This window comes from Cajanus cajan, chromosome 6 (assembly GCF_000230855.2).
Source record: "Cajanus cajan strain Asha chromosome 6, NIPB_CcT2T_4, whole genome shotgun sequence".
Lineage (NCBI taxonomy): Eukaryota > Viridiplantae > Streptophyta > Magnoliopsida > Fabales > Fabaceae > Cajanus > Cajanus cajan.
Window position 1 is genome coordinate 539,545 of NC_138522.1, and position 14,357 is coordinate 553,901.

General features: G+C 30.4%; 1 protein-coding gene across 1 annotated transcript; it reads left to right on the forward strand.

Moving 5' to 3' along the window:
* The first annotated feature begins 9,275 nt into the window (after positions 1-9,275).
* On the forward strand, positions 9,276-12,266 carry LOC109810087 (Mitochondrial import inner membrane translocase subunit Tim17/Tim22/Tim23 family protein). The gene is made up of 6 exons (XM_020373470.3): positions 9,276-9,665; positions 9,770-9,885; positions 11,098-11,224; positions 11,562-11,710; positions 11,816-11,878; positions 11,959-12,266. The coding sequence occupies exons 1-6, from the start codon at positions 9,387-9,389 to the stop codon at positions 11,996-11,998; spliced, it is 774 nt and encodes a 257-aa protein (XP_020229059.1). The 5' UTR covers positions 9,276-9,386; the 3' UTR covers positions 11,999-12,266.
* Positions 12,267-14,357: the final 2,091 nt, after the last annotated feature.

Consider the following 14,357-nt stretch of genomic DNA (forward strand, 5'->3'; position numbering starts at 1 on the left):
CACAATATTAAAAAAAATCAACAACTCATATATTCTACGTCACCAATTAAAATAATCACGTTTTAAAGTGGAAGTCTAACCTTTTTTTTTCTTCTTGAAAGTGGAGTATTTTTTAGTTTTATTGATTGAACATTCAACATTTGACATCTTTAATCTTTCATTAATTTTTTTTAAAGAATGAGATCAATTCAATCTAAGCCTATGAAATTCATTAGTCTATTTTCACTAAAACAATTTTAGTATGAAAGGATTAAAAAATAAAATAAATTATAAATAACGATCAATACCTCAATGGTTAGTATTTTATATTAATACCATTGATTGATGTGTAAAAACATATCAGGACATGAATTTTAACTCCCTTATATAAGTAAAATATGAAAAGATTAATATCTTTAAGATATTTTTCCATTAAAAAAACCAGGTAGTTTGAGAAAATATTAAAAATATCAGGACATTTTTTTCTTTATTTTTTATTTTTAAAAACTGTTTTGTAAAACAATTTTACAGTGTTAATCTATCAATTTTTAACTAATAATAAGTTTTGAAAAATAATTTTAAAACAAGTGTTTTGAAAATTAAAATACAAAAAACAGGTAGGAGATGCTTCAAATTTTCAAAAAAAAAAAAAAAATTCTCATACAAAATCTCGTAGATCGTAGACACCACATGTAGTTTACCCAAGTTACAGTTTACTTGTATAATTATTTTACAAAAGTAACAAAACTGCAATTTACAAGTAAAAACAATCGAGTTTTTTTTTCTAGACAAAATAAAATATATTAAAATAAAGTACAAATGATATTTCAATCCATTAATAATTACAAAAAATAACCAAAAATAAAAAGACAAATCCAACCTTTTAAATAATCATCCAGCAGTCGAGCAGACGAAAAAACACTTCTTAAGTAATTTCATAATTTGGTCCTAAATTTGACATTGTGATATTAAATGTTTTGTTTGCACAATTTAGTCTTAAAAAATAATAAAATATCTTCATTTTTTATTTCTACCATCAACACGTCAAGAAGATCAAGAGAAAAACAATGATTGAGAACTTGAGAATAAAGATATTTAACGATTTAGGATTAAATTACACAAACAAAACATTCAAAGATTGAATTACTGATAAAAAAAAATACTAACTAATATAAAATTCAAAGATTAAATTGTGGGTTAACTCAACAATTTCAACAGTACATCAGAAACATGACGAAAATTAAACGCCACTAGTACGACCCCCATACTTCTCACGAACATAGTTTTTACATATTTTCAAAATATTGATTTTCAGTCCAAAAAAGAGGAATTAAAAATCGATGTTTTAAAAACAAATTTAATAGTCATATCTTGATGTGATTTTTTTTCGTAGTCAATAAATAAAAAAATATAATTTGTATGATACTTAAAGAAATTATTGTAAAAACTAACAAATATAGATTTATGGTGAATCATGACTATTTTAAATTATAATATATATATATATATATATATAATGAAATATATTGCCATCAATGAATACACATGTATCCCATGTGTTTAGAATTATACTAGCCGGCAGTGTCAGATTTTTAAGGGTAACGACAAATCAAACAACTTTTTCAATCTTAAAAAAACAGAAAATGGATTTGAAAATAAGTAATCAAACACATTCACGTTTTTTTATTAAGAACAATTTACGTGAGATGGATATGTGTAATTGTTAAAAATTTGAATTTGTCAAAGTCAATGAATTCCAACAACCACCATGTGATTAAATATTAATGCTTAAAATGTATTAAACTCGATAAGAATTAGAATGAGTTGTATAAGTTAAGAGAAAATGAATAATTGAACCCATTTCTAGCCAAAGGGAGACATTTATACAGAAAAGTAAAAATAAATAAATAAATGCACCGAAAAAAATATTTAATGAATTAAAAAGTGGAAAAAATTAAATGAATAATCAATGTTTCAATAAAGAATAAAAGAAAAGTTCCCTCAATTATAATTGAGATAATAAGATAAATCTTTCAGTGAAACTACAACTATAAATATACAAGTATATAAATACAGTAATTTCATAAAGAAAACGTGAACTTAGGTTATCAATTAAATAACACAACAAAATAGTTACGGATGAATAACCTACACAACATTGTCATCTTCTGATATTATATAGCTTATTTCTGTCATACTCACATAAGTATAATTATAACAGGTTAATCACAAAGAAACATCTAGGGGTAAATTTGGATTAAAAAAAATAACATATTATAGAAGTGAGTAAAATATCTATATGAAGTAACCACGTCAACTAAACTCCACAATTAGCCTTAGCTAGATCTCAATAACATAAGGCACATCTACCATAACTCTTATACTTGACAACTTACAACATGCCAACTCAACTTATAAAAGATACAACACATAAACAACTCAATCTTATAGTAACTTACAACATAATCCATCTTAACAACATGGTAGTATTACAATTTACATCATAAGAATATAATTTTTCAATATAACCACTTAGCATGTATACAACACAACGTATCAACACCACAACATACATACATCATAGCAACTATGCGCATCATCACATATTTCAACTAAGGTATCTTTTACAACATAGGTGGACATTTTAAGTAACTTGACCATACTGAACTATCTTAACAACATAATCTTTTTGAGCTTGATAGATTAACAACAAATTTGAATAAAAATTTACAACACAACATGATTTATTAGATTTTGTCACTTAAACTAGAAAAGTTCAATATACCTATTAAGGATAAAACAACTTAGGTGTGATTTTACCACGACCTTAGTGTGCATAACTAAGCCTATTATGGAATTAGCTTGCTGACTACCCCTTAAATACCACGACCTTAATGATTTTGACCCTTGACTTTATACCTTACTCAGTTTTGGTTACTTTATACATGTATGATTCGATCTTACCTCCATGAATCTACAATTGGTTGCTTCATAATCAATATGGCTCGACATAACCTACATATTGTATCAACTAAGGACCTAAAGAAGATTCAACACTCCACTTTAAAACTCAATCTCTCAATAAGAGTTTCCAACAATTAGACTCGTAAAGCACCACAACACCATACCCTCACAACGAGATATTCATATTTTAAAATAATATCTCTCCTCTAGTCTTAAGACAATTAATGCAACTTAATTCATGCCTTAAGCACTTCAACATTACACAACATACAACTTGAATACTTTTAACTCTCATCAACTCACAACTTTAAACAACTTAAATATCAACACACATAATCTCATGTCAGTATAAAATGAACTAGAGCCATACAACAACCTATAACATGTGAGTAACTCATTCTACAATTTACCTATTCAACACTTGGCTAAATAATCAACCATTTTTCATTCAGAAACTTGCACCCAATGCCATTCTCCTCACGCTCAGCATGAATGAGGCAAAGAGCCCTAATGTCAATCATGCATGGTGTGACTCAACTTATGTTTGACCTTGTTCAGATAGACAACCTTCACGTGATTCATGTCCAACGTCAGAACACTAGCATTTGACGTTGTTTAGGCAGAGAGTTGCTGCCTTGATCACGCTTAGCACTACTTTAACTATGGCCCAACGATCACGCTTAGGCAACCATGTCTAACATCCCTCAACCCACGCCCAATGTGACCAAATCAAAAAGATTTCATCTAACTCACGTTCTACACTACCAATCTCATACTCGATGTTAGTGAGACAAAAAGTCTATGACCTATACCACACTCGGTGTCATGAAGTTACGTACAACGTGATAATGAATTTTGCACTTGGCAAATTTACATTTTGGTTCAATTTACCTGAAATTTAGAAGAAGAGAAATGCAATGCATCAAATAACATCCATATATTATTACCAAATCATTTTCATCAACAAAAACAACATGTAATCATCCAATACCAAATTCACTAAATTCATCTCAACATGCGCAAGAACACTAAAACTCAGAACATAAGAATTCCATCTCAATCATCTACACACCCACATATTTAGTGAAAATTAAACATTTTACAAGTCTACAATTTATCAAGAATCCAAATTCTATCTTCCATTACCCCTGATCACTTTGAACAAAGGAATAAGAAAAAGGCAGAGTCTCTCAGGCTAACTTCGCATGATTGCTCTAAGGTCTCCGATTTTCAACTCCAAGAGTTTTAAGTCTCCAATTAGCAACAATCTAATCTCAAGGGAAGGGTGGGAGAATTTCGTGAAGTTGGTAGAGAAGATGGTTTCTCCCCGGCTCTACTAGTCCTTTCTATAACTTTTCTTTAAATTTTCTTAAGAAATTAACTTATGAAACTCAAATCTTAAGGATTCCTAACTAGTTAACTTTGATCTCGATTCAAAATAACTCTCCAATTACAAAACTATTAAGATCCTTACATCATTAGAATTTTCACAATAATAATTAAATTAATACAATCGACATACATAAAATTTGTAGTGTTACATTCGATATTATTTTTTTCGTTGTTGTAAAAGTTTAATAATATTTAAATAAAAACATAATCGAATCTAAATCAATAACAAGACAATCAGACCACACATATAATAACCTAAATCAAATAAAATATCTGGAGTTAATTTTGCCTAAATCATTGTTAATTGTTTTCAATTATAATTTTTTATCTGTAAAAATTAAAATGAAGATACTATGGTTTGAACTTATAACGTTGTACATACTACCAAAATTCTTACTAATATATTATTGATACATTTATTTCATTCGATAATTTATGTTCAACATTAAATTTTAATGAATAAAAAAAAAATTAATGTATAGATCAAATATACAAAATTTATAAAAATTAAAAAATTATTTGATACTTTGTTTCATTAATTCAAGTTAATGGATAATCATAAAAATATTTTATATATTAATTTGAATTTATATAATGAAGTATTATATAATTGTTAATTTTTTTTAAAAAGTATAGACTTAACTTATAAATTAAGAATTTTTAATTCGACAGTTGAATGATTAAAATTTAATGTAGAACATAAGTTATTGAGTGAAATAAATCTATCAAGACTTACTTTTGGAGTAAGTGGATTATTCTTTCCACTTTTTCTATCTCTGTATGTGTTATATATATATATTAATTAAACGATCCATAATTTCATTAAAAAAATTTAAATTAGTGGTCAACTCTATCTTTTATCGAAGTTGTACCTTAACTTAAACTTTTTTGTAAAAAAAAATTAAAATATTTTTAGTTTTTATAATTTTATTTAATGTAACGATCCGCCATGGCCATCACACTGCGGAACAACACTACACACTACTGGAATATATACTAAAATAGTATAATAAAATAATTATAACACAAGTTGCTAATCAAGCAACCAACAACAACCAGCTATATACAACAAAATATGCTACTATAAGGTAGCCTACAAAAAAAATCCAACTCCAGGCACCTCCTGTGGCCTTTAGCAGCTATCTCCCAGCCTATCCCTGCCCTGCTCTCATACATCGTATGATCATCGCAGTCCAAACCACATGAAAACATGCAAGGGTAAGCTAGAGACAATAAACAACTTATAATAATTAAATATGCAACACACCAACAATATAATCATCTTCACATCCAACATAGAAGACAACAAACATATACTATACATCTTAGTGTCATTTCAACTTGATTCAACATATCACCACTGTATCAACACTTCATCGCAACTACTGTACAAATCATTAGAATAGTTACCATATTCATCATAACAACAACCAACACATGTATTGCACACCTCTCAACAACACATGTTTAAAAGTAACTTACAACATAACAGCACTATCATCATCCTCAACATTGTCAACATACAACACATAATAACACACAACTCAATCACAGCTTCACAACACAACAACACATATACAACTCATATCAACATCAATTAAAAACATCAACAACTTATGTGTCGTCATGCATTTCAACTTGGAGATCTCCTACAACATGGGTGAGCAGTTAAAGTGGCTAGGTCCTACCGAACCGACAGTAAAGAACCTTTTTGGGCTTGCTAGGTAAACAACAAATTTAGATGCCAATCCACAACACGATAACGATTTCTTAGACTTTGCCACTTAAACAAGGAAGTATAGTACTATGTCAGGATAGAACAACTGGGTTTAGGCCTACCACGATATTAGCTAGCTTAACTAAGCCATCTATGGGATTAGCCTGCCGACTATCCTCCAAATACTACAACCCTCCGATACTTGGTTAGGAACTAAGTTCCCGACTTCGTACTTTACTCAAATTGGCCGCTTGTAATTCGTATAGCTCGACCTGACCCCTATACCGTGGTCGCTTTGTACACGTGTGCCTCGACCTTGCCCACACACGGGACCAACTAAGTCCTAGAGGAGAACAACACAATGTCCACTCCAAGGGACAACTTCCCAAAGAGGGTTTTCAACAAATTGGGTTCTCTGAGCACCATAGCTTTCTCAATCCACACAATGGGATGAACAACTTCGAAAACATCTCCTCTAATCCTAGTGATCAAATTTGGTCGCTTGTAATCGGTATAGTTCGACCTGACCCCTATACCGTGGTCACTTTGTACACGTGTGCCTCGACCTTGCCCACACACGGGACCAACTAAGTCCTAGAGGAGAACAACACAACGTCCACTCCAAGGGACAACTTCCCAAGGAGGGTTTTTAACAAATTGGGCTCTCTGAGCACCACAACTTTCTCAATCCACACAATGGGATGAACAACTTTGAAAATATCTCCCCTAGTCCTAGTGATCAACAACTCATCATCACAACTTAATCAACTTACAACTCAACAACATAGCTCAGCTCAACAACTTAAACAACATGATCAACTCAACAGCACAGCTCAACTCAACTCAACAACTTAAATGACATGATCAACTCATTAGCACAACACAACTCAACTTAACAACTTAAACAACATGATTAACTCAATAGCGCAGTATAGCACAGCTCAACTCAACAACTTAAACAACATGTTCAACTCAACAACACAACACATCTCAGCTTAACAACTTAAACAACATGATTAACTCAACAACACAACACAACTCAACTCATAATTTACAACTCAATCATCATAAGATAATATCTTTTCAACACATGACACAACATACAACTTTCCTCTAACAACTTAATAACACAGTCTACTAATAACATCTATATAAATCTCAACACATCTACACACTTCACAACTTTCAACTATATCATCTCATCATATTTCACAACATATAAATGGTCCACACATAACATATAGCAACCTTAACAACATATCACATATTCAACACATTTCTATTTAGCACAACAACTCATCTAGCACCTATACACAACTACACAGCTCCACAACTCAACTACAACATGCATCTTATTTACATCTCATCTTCATCACAAAAGCATAACCAACAACATCATTAATCAATATTTAATCATATATTATCAACACATAGAATTTTCATCACATAACACAATTCATACTACATGTTTACAACCCATCTTTCATGCCAACTTACCCACCCAAACAACACCAATCAACCTAAGCACCTAAAACAACTTTCAATTTAACCAAACCACTTCTTGTGAAATGACAACCTTCACATAAAACAGCTTATTCGGAGTTATACTATTTCTATCATGATCATTCTCATCGCGTGTGAAAGATAAGAAGATTTCCTACAACTCTCATGAAGACACCAAGTCCTATTTCCTTCATCTACCTTGTTAAAAATTCTAAAAACCGCAACAGCTATAATCAATGTTGACAGCTTGACCTCTGTTCACTAAAACAGTCATATCTGGAGTTCTAGAACTCCTTTTTGGGTGATTCCGGTGCCATTGGAAAGCTAACATCCAAGGCTACAACTTTCATGAAGACCCTAAGACCAAATTCGGTCATCTAGACCCAGCGCTGCAGCGCTCAATCCAGTGCTTTAGCTCAAACTCTTTGCCAATCCATTTCCTTTCCACGGCCATGGATGTGAATCCACGGCCATGGCTACAAGTTTCTACCATTCTAATTTTTTTCACAGCTATGGCTGCAAAAACCACAGCCATGGTTGCAAGTCTCTGCCCTCACGTTTTTCCCCTCCCACGGCTATGGCTGTGAATCCACAGCTTTCAGCTGTAGCTGTGGGTTTCTACAAGCTCATTTTTCCTCCACGACTATAGCTGTGAATCCACAGTTATAGCTGTGGGTTTATGAACTTCCAAAACTCCATGGATTTCACCTTCGTTTTCACTCAAATCCTCCATGAACCTGCAATCCAAGGAGACCCAAACCATGCTACAACTTAAATGCACCACTACCAACCACATGCAACCCAAAAACATCAAGAATCACAACATGCATGCACCAAGATTCAAGAGATCATCAAGAACAACCACAAGGTTTCAGCTTTACCACATGCAACCAAAATGTATGACAAATTCGAGTTCTAGCTTCCCTTACCTCAAATCGAAAAGAGAATCTGAGCTTTGAGTTTACAGGGAGGAAGAAGAAGAGGAAGAATGGAGACAAGGCTGTGGCTTTGAGCTTCCTTGCTCTTCAATCTTCAGCAACATTCAAGAAAATCAATGGAAGAGATTTTCAAAAGAAAGAGTGAAGGAGGAAAAAAGAATAGAAAGGAAGGAAAATGAGTAGGAGAGGATTCATGGATCTCACATTTAAAATAGTTATTTATTTATTTTTATCTTTTTAATCTTCTTTAGTGCCAATAATTTAAGATAATTTTTTTAGTCCTTATACTTTAAGTTTTGTAATCATTTTGTTCTCTATTGTAATTTCTTTATCGTTCACATTCTGTTTATGTTAATGTGACAAAGCTATTCAATTTTGTCAAAGTAAAAAATATGTTGTAAGTGAGAATCCAAAAGAAGTATGATGGGTTGAGATAGTAAAGTAAATTCGACATTAAACACATAAAGTTGAATTAATATATTTTTTTTGTCACATAAACATAAAAGATATAGTGTTATAAAAAAATTAACAACAAATACTAAAATAATTAAAATATGTAAATATATGAATTTAAAACTCTAAACTGTAAAGATTAAAGAGAATTGAAAAAGTGAAATTAAAAAAAATAAAAAGATATTGAGAATAATAATAATAATAATTATTATTATTATTTTAAATGGCATCGTCTGGTGTGAGTGTGGACATAATATAGATCCATAAATACCAATAAGACTAACTTAGTTTATTTTTTGGGTTAAAGGTAGCTGCTCGGTGCCTAACCTATAATTACAAATTAGAAAGGGGTGACCGGTGGCAGTTTCGATAGAGTGGGTCGTATAAAAGGGGGAACATAGAAGAAAACAGAACGTTATCAAAAACAAAAACCACTTTGGATGGAACAAGGGAAGCAGGGAATCATGGTGGCGACTCAGAACCCCATAGAGCAACTCCAAGCGCGCTTCAAGGAGTTGGAGGCTGGATTCAAGCTCTGGCTCTCCAAGCAGTCCCTCCCCGTCGAGGCCGCCGTCGTCACCAGTACCAGCGCCGCCCAGGGCGCCGCCATCGGAGCCTTCATGGGCACCCTCACCGCCGACGCCTCCTCCACCTTCCCCACCCCTCCGCCTAACGCCTCCCTCAACCCTCAGGCCATGGCCTCTCTTAAACAAGCTCAGGTATTATTCCTTTCCACTCTTCCAATTAATTGAAATATGTCACGCTAAATCTTCTTAGGGTTTTCTCTTCACTGCTTCCATTTTATTCGATTATTATCATATAGGCTCTTGCTGGAGGTCCTTTCGTTCAGGCTCGGAACTTTGCTGTCATGACGGGAGTGAATGCTGGTATTTCATGTGTCTTGAAAAGGATAAGGGGCAAGGAAGATGTCCAGTCTAGGTGAGCTTTATGCTTCAAATAAATTTTAATTATGAATTTTTTCCTGCTTTTCCAGATATTTCTAGATCCACTTTTGCAAACTTTTCCCCCTAAAATTCAAGCTGCTACAATTGTTCGTGTAATATATTTGATGTGCTTTTCTATAGTCTAAATGATTATTGGGTATGAAGGTCTATGATTCATGACTTATTGATGATGTACTGTTGTAAATGGAACGTAATTTGGAATCGTTTTGACTTTTGTGCCATCTTGCTATAATGATATTACTTTGATCACACCCTTATTGTTCAGAATTTTTGTTGAAATAAAAGAAAATCGACAATAGCAGCCTCAGCTATGCATGGAGGCTTGTAGCACTTTCTTTCTTTGGGTTAGTGTCAATCAGGGTATGTTTGGATAAACTTCTTTAGAATCACTTATAAGAAGGAAAAATGAAATAAACTTTTCCATAAGCTAAAATTAGCATATTCATAAGCTAATATGTAGAAGCTTTTTTTATATAGTTTCTCTAAAAAATTACAAGTTAATTTATGCATAAGATAGTTTTAACTTATGGAGAAATTTGTTTCATTTTTCCTTCCCATTTTTTCTCTTATAAATGCTTTTAAAGAAGTTTATCTAAACAGACTCTAAACTCAACTCAAATAAGTTTAATGTGGATATTCTCTTTCTTTTCCTACAATGTTTTAAGGTGTATTTGTTGGTGAACTCTTGAATTCATGATGGTTTTAGTGTAATCACTAGTGATGCAAGGATATAACAACAACAAATTTCTATAATGTCTTGATTTTCCTCTCCATCTTTTCTCAAGATTAAAAACTATGCAATCTAATCTCCTTATTTGTGCTCTCGACTGTCTTCTTTGTACATGCCTAAATCGCCCTAATTGTTTTTTATTGTCATTTTTCCTCATACGATTATTTTGTATCATGTCCTTTGTTGTGGGGTCAAACATTCTTCTTAACATTCTTGTTTTTTGCTATTTACACTTTTTACTCTTGTTCCTTTAAAGTAAATGAAATGGATCATATAATGTTTATGGATCATATGACTGAATATTGTTACACCCAACGAAAACTTTTGTTCATTTCTTAATTCCTATTATGTAACGGTCTGCTCAATGTTTTTGGTTTGATATTCCCTTTATACAACCAATGTGCTTTCTTATAGCAATTACTTACTTTTGAGAATCCACTAAATTATCTATTTCAGCATGGCGGCAGCTTTTGGTTCTGGGGCCATGTTTTCATTGGTAAGTGGCATGGGTGGACCAAATCAAGCAGCAAATGCAGTCACTTCTGGACTTTTTTTTGCACTTGTTCAAGGTGGACTTTTCCAGGTAGGCATGAAGGGAAGCTAATGCTTCTTTCACAGTTTTTGTAGCCCCTTTTTATTTCATTCCTCCTGATCAGTTAGGACTCAGAATAGTGATTGCTCCGCTTTACATTTTGGTAATACAGTGAGTGTCTGACTGTTTATTGGTGTCATCTATAAAAATACATGAATCTTGGGGTAATCCTTGTTGGGCTTCTAATATAAACCAGGGTTTAAAATTTTTGGACGCAACTTATTGGTCTTTGTGTCCAAGTGAGGTGTCCTTGCCTGGATCCCGGGATGTTTTGTGTGCAATGCAGGTTTATTATTAGCATGTCTTCAACTGTTCATTAATTATGCAGATAGGACAGAAGTTTTCTCAGCCACCTACTGAAGATATTCACTATGCTAAAACTAGAAACATGTTGCACAATCTTGGTCTTCAGAGTTACGAAAAGAATTTTAAGAAAGGCTTGTTAACGGACAACACTTTGCCTTTACTCAATGACAGGTAGGAAGTTCAATTTTTTTTTTTGTCAGGTTTTTTCTTTTCTTCTTCATATATAACACCATGTATTGAAGTATGAGTCCTTTATTTATCTACGATGTCTTTCAGTGCTCTGAGAGATGTGAGGATTCCTCCTGGACCAAGGCTTTTGATTCTCGACCACATTCAGAGGTACGAGTTGTGCTCTGTGTTGTCATATATTGCTATATCCCTATTTTTTCATACTCTCAAATCCTGAAGTCTGGTTTCAGGGACCCGGATTTGAAAGAGAAGCGAGGAAGCCGGAATTGACTGATATGAATAGTTTGGTGCCTTTGAATGAACTTTGAAAGCTATTGAAAATGGATAGTAGGAAGTTTGTGTTGCCAAGGAATTTTGTCTTTTTTGATTATTAGATTTCTGTTTCATTGTTGTTGCTATATTTTATAAAATTTGGTTATCTAGTCAGTTATTTTAGCTGCCATGAAACGTAAATGGCTTGAAAGTAAATTATGGCGCATGAATATGTTAACTTCAAAATAAGAAAAGCTATTCCTTCTTTGTGGAGGAATTGTTTCAATAGTTCAGCCAATGATCCACCCATCCTTGGGTTCCACCAGGGACGGATCCACTTATATGATAGTGGGGGGCAGTTGCTCCCACTAAAATTTTACACTTTTATATATATATATATATATATATATATATATATAATTTATATATATTATAATTTATTTATTATAATATATATAAATTATATTTTAATTTATTATAAAAAATTGTTAAGTAATAACATACATTTTATAAAGATATGATACTTGTTATTAAAAATTATTTTTACATATACTATAGATATAATATATATTGATATATTATTAAAAAAGTGTAAATATAGGTTATAATGACACTTTTTGTACGTGATTATATGTAATATTTTTTGCAATAATTATTTTTATATTTAATATGTTAAAATATATTAATATTTTATTTTATCATATAATTTCTTTTACTTTATGACAAAATTGTCTTAATTTATTATTATTATTATATACTTTATTTTTTAACTGAAAGATTGATTATTTCTTTATTCATTAAAGATGTCAAAATTTGGTTACAAATATAGGTTATTTTTTAATTTTTATTTTAGTTTTTAATCCTTTTAATCTTTATATGTACATTATGTGTTGGTAGGAGATGATCAAAATTTAAAAAAATGAGAGTAATTGTCACATAAAGGTTTTTTTTTTACAAACATATTTTAAAAAAATAAATTTACTCTTATAAAAAAAATAGGTTTTGTTCTCATAAAATATTTTTATTTTAAATGAAAGTAAAAATTAAATAAGTCACTAAAAATTACAACATCACACTTAAATATAATATCAGAAGGAAAAAGGAAAAAATTGTCATTCTATTTATGAGAAAATTTTAATTTAACAAAAATAGGTATATTAAATTTTTTGACAAAAATATACTTTTAAAAAATTATAATATTTTTAATATTTTTACTTAATAATTTTTTTGGATCACTGATTCACCTGATGTTCGAAGTGGAAGGAAGCATTGACAGATCCATTAAGAGGAGAGTGGGGGTACATGCCCCACTACCATTTTACATATATATATATATATATATATATATATATATATATATATATACTCAAAAAAAATATTTTTAAAAAAATAAAAATTATATTCTAATAAGATAAATATATATTTAAATTATCATATGTATAAAATATAAATTTAAAAGAGTTATTTATTTATTTGATATTTATCAAACTTTTGAAGGAGATTAGTTCTTATATGTAATAAAAAAATACTTTTTAATAACAAAATAATTTTAAAAAAAGTTTAATTTTTGATAAAATAAAATTTGTTGCATATATGTTTACCTTTTGTACTTTATATTTATGTATATATTGATTAAAAAAATCAAAATAGTAAAGATTGTAAGATTGGATACATTAATTAAAAAAAATAAAATAGAAAAGATTAGAAGATTTATGCTCTATTTTAATTTTTTATTATAAAATATGTTTTAAAATAAATTATCATCTAAAATATTATATTATATATTAAAACATGTTTATATTATTAATAAATTAAACTTGATTTTTATACAATTTAATATATTTATTTTTATATTTTTATTAGTATTAAATTGTTATAAAGTATATTTTTAGGATTGTAGTTTTAATCAAACATATAAAAAATATCTATGATAAATGAATAAATCATTTTTAAGACATGTATTTTTTTTTATAAAAAAAGTTAAATTTATAACTACTAAATTATAATATAACATAGTCTAATCTAACTTATTTTCATCCTTAATCATAATCATAATTATAAAAACTTGTAAAAAATAATTATAATATATATTTATACTTTTAAAATTTATATGTAAAATTTTTAATATTATTAATATATAAATAAATATTGTTCGTACTATCTAAAATTTTTGGATCCGCGACTTGCCCTACTATTACGAGTAATGTCTTGCTTTTAACTTCTGCACGTGAATCGTTTATGGAACTGAATCTTGCGTTTCCGAAGGGTTTGTTCTGTTTGTTTATTGGGCTGTCGAGTGATAAGCCGCGAGTTCTAGAGGTTTCAGTGTGAAAATATAACGCTATATTTCTGTTTAAAGAAATTAATATATTTAGGT

What these genes read in the sequence shown, in the direction of transcription:
- LOC109810087 (XM_020373470.3), top strand. Translation starts at nt 9,387, where the DNA reads ATGGAACAAGGGAAGCAGGGAATCATGGTGGCGACTCAGAACCCCATA. An exon ending in CCTCTCTTAAACAAGCTCAG is followed by an intron (nt 9,666 to 9,769) that starts GTATTATTCCTT and finishes ATTATCATATAG; the next exon opens with GCTCTTGCTGGAGGTCCTTT. An exon ending in AAGGAAGATGTCCAGTCTAG is followed by an intron (nt 9,886 to 11,097) that starts GTGAGCTTTATG and finishes TATCTATTTCAG; the next exon opens with CATGGCGGCAGCTTTTGGTT.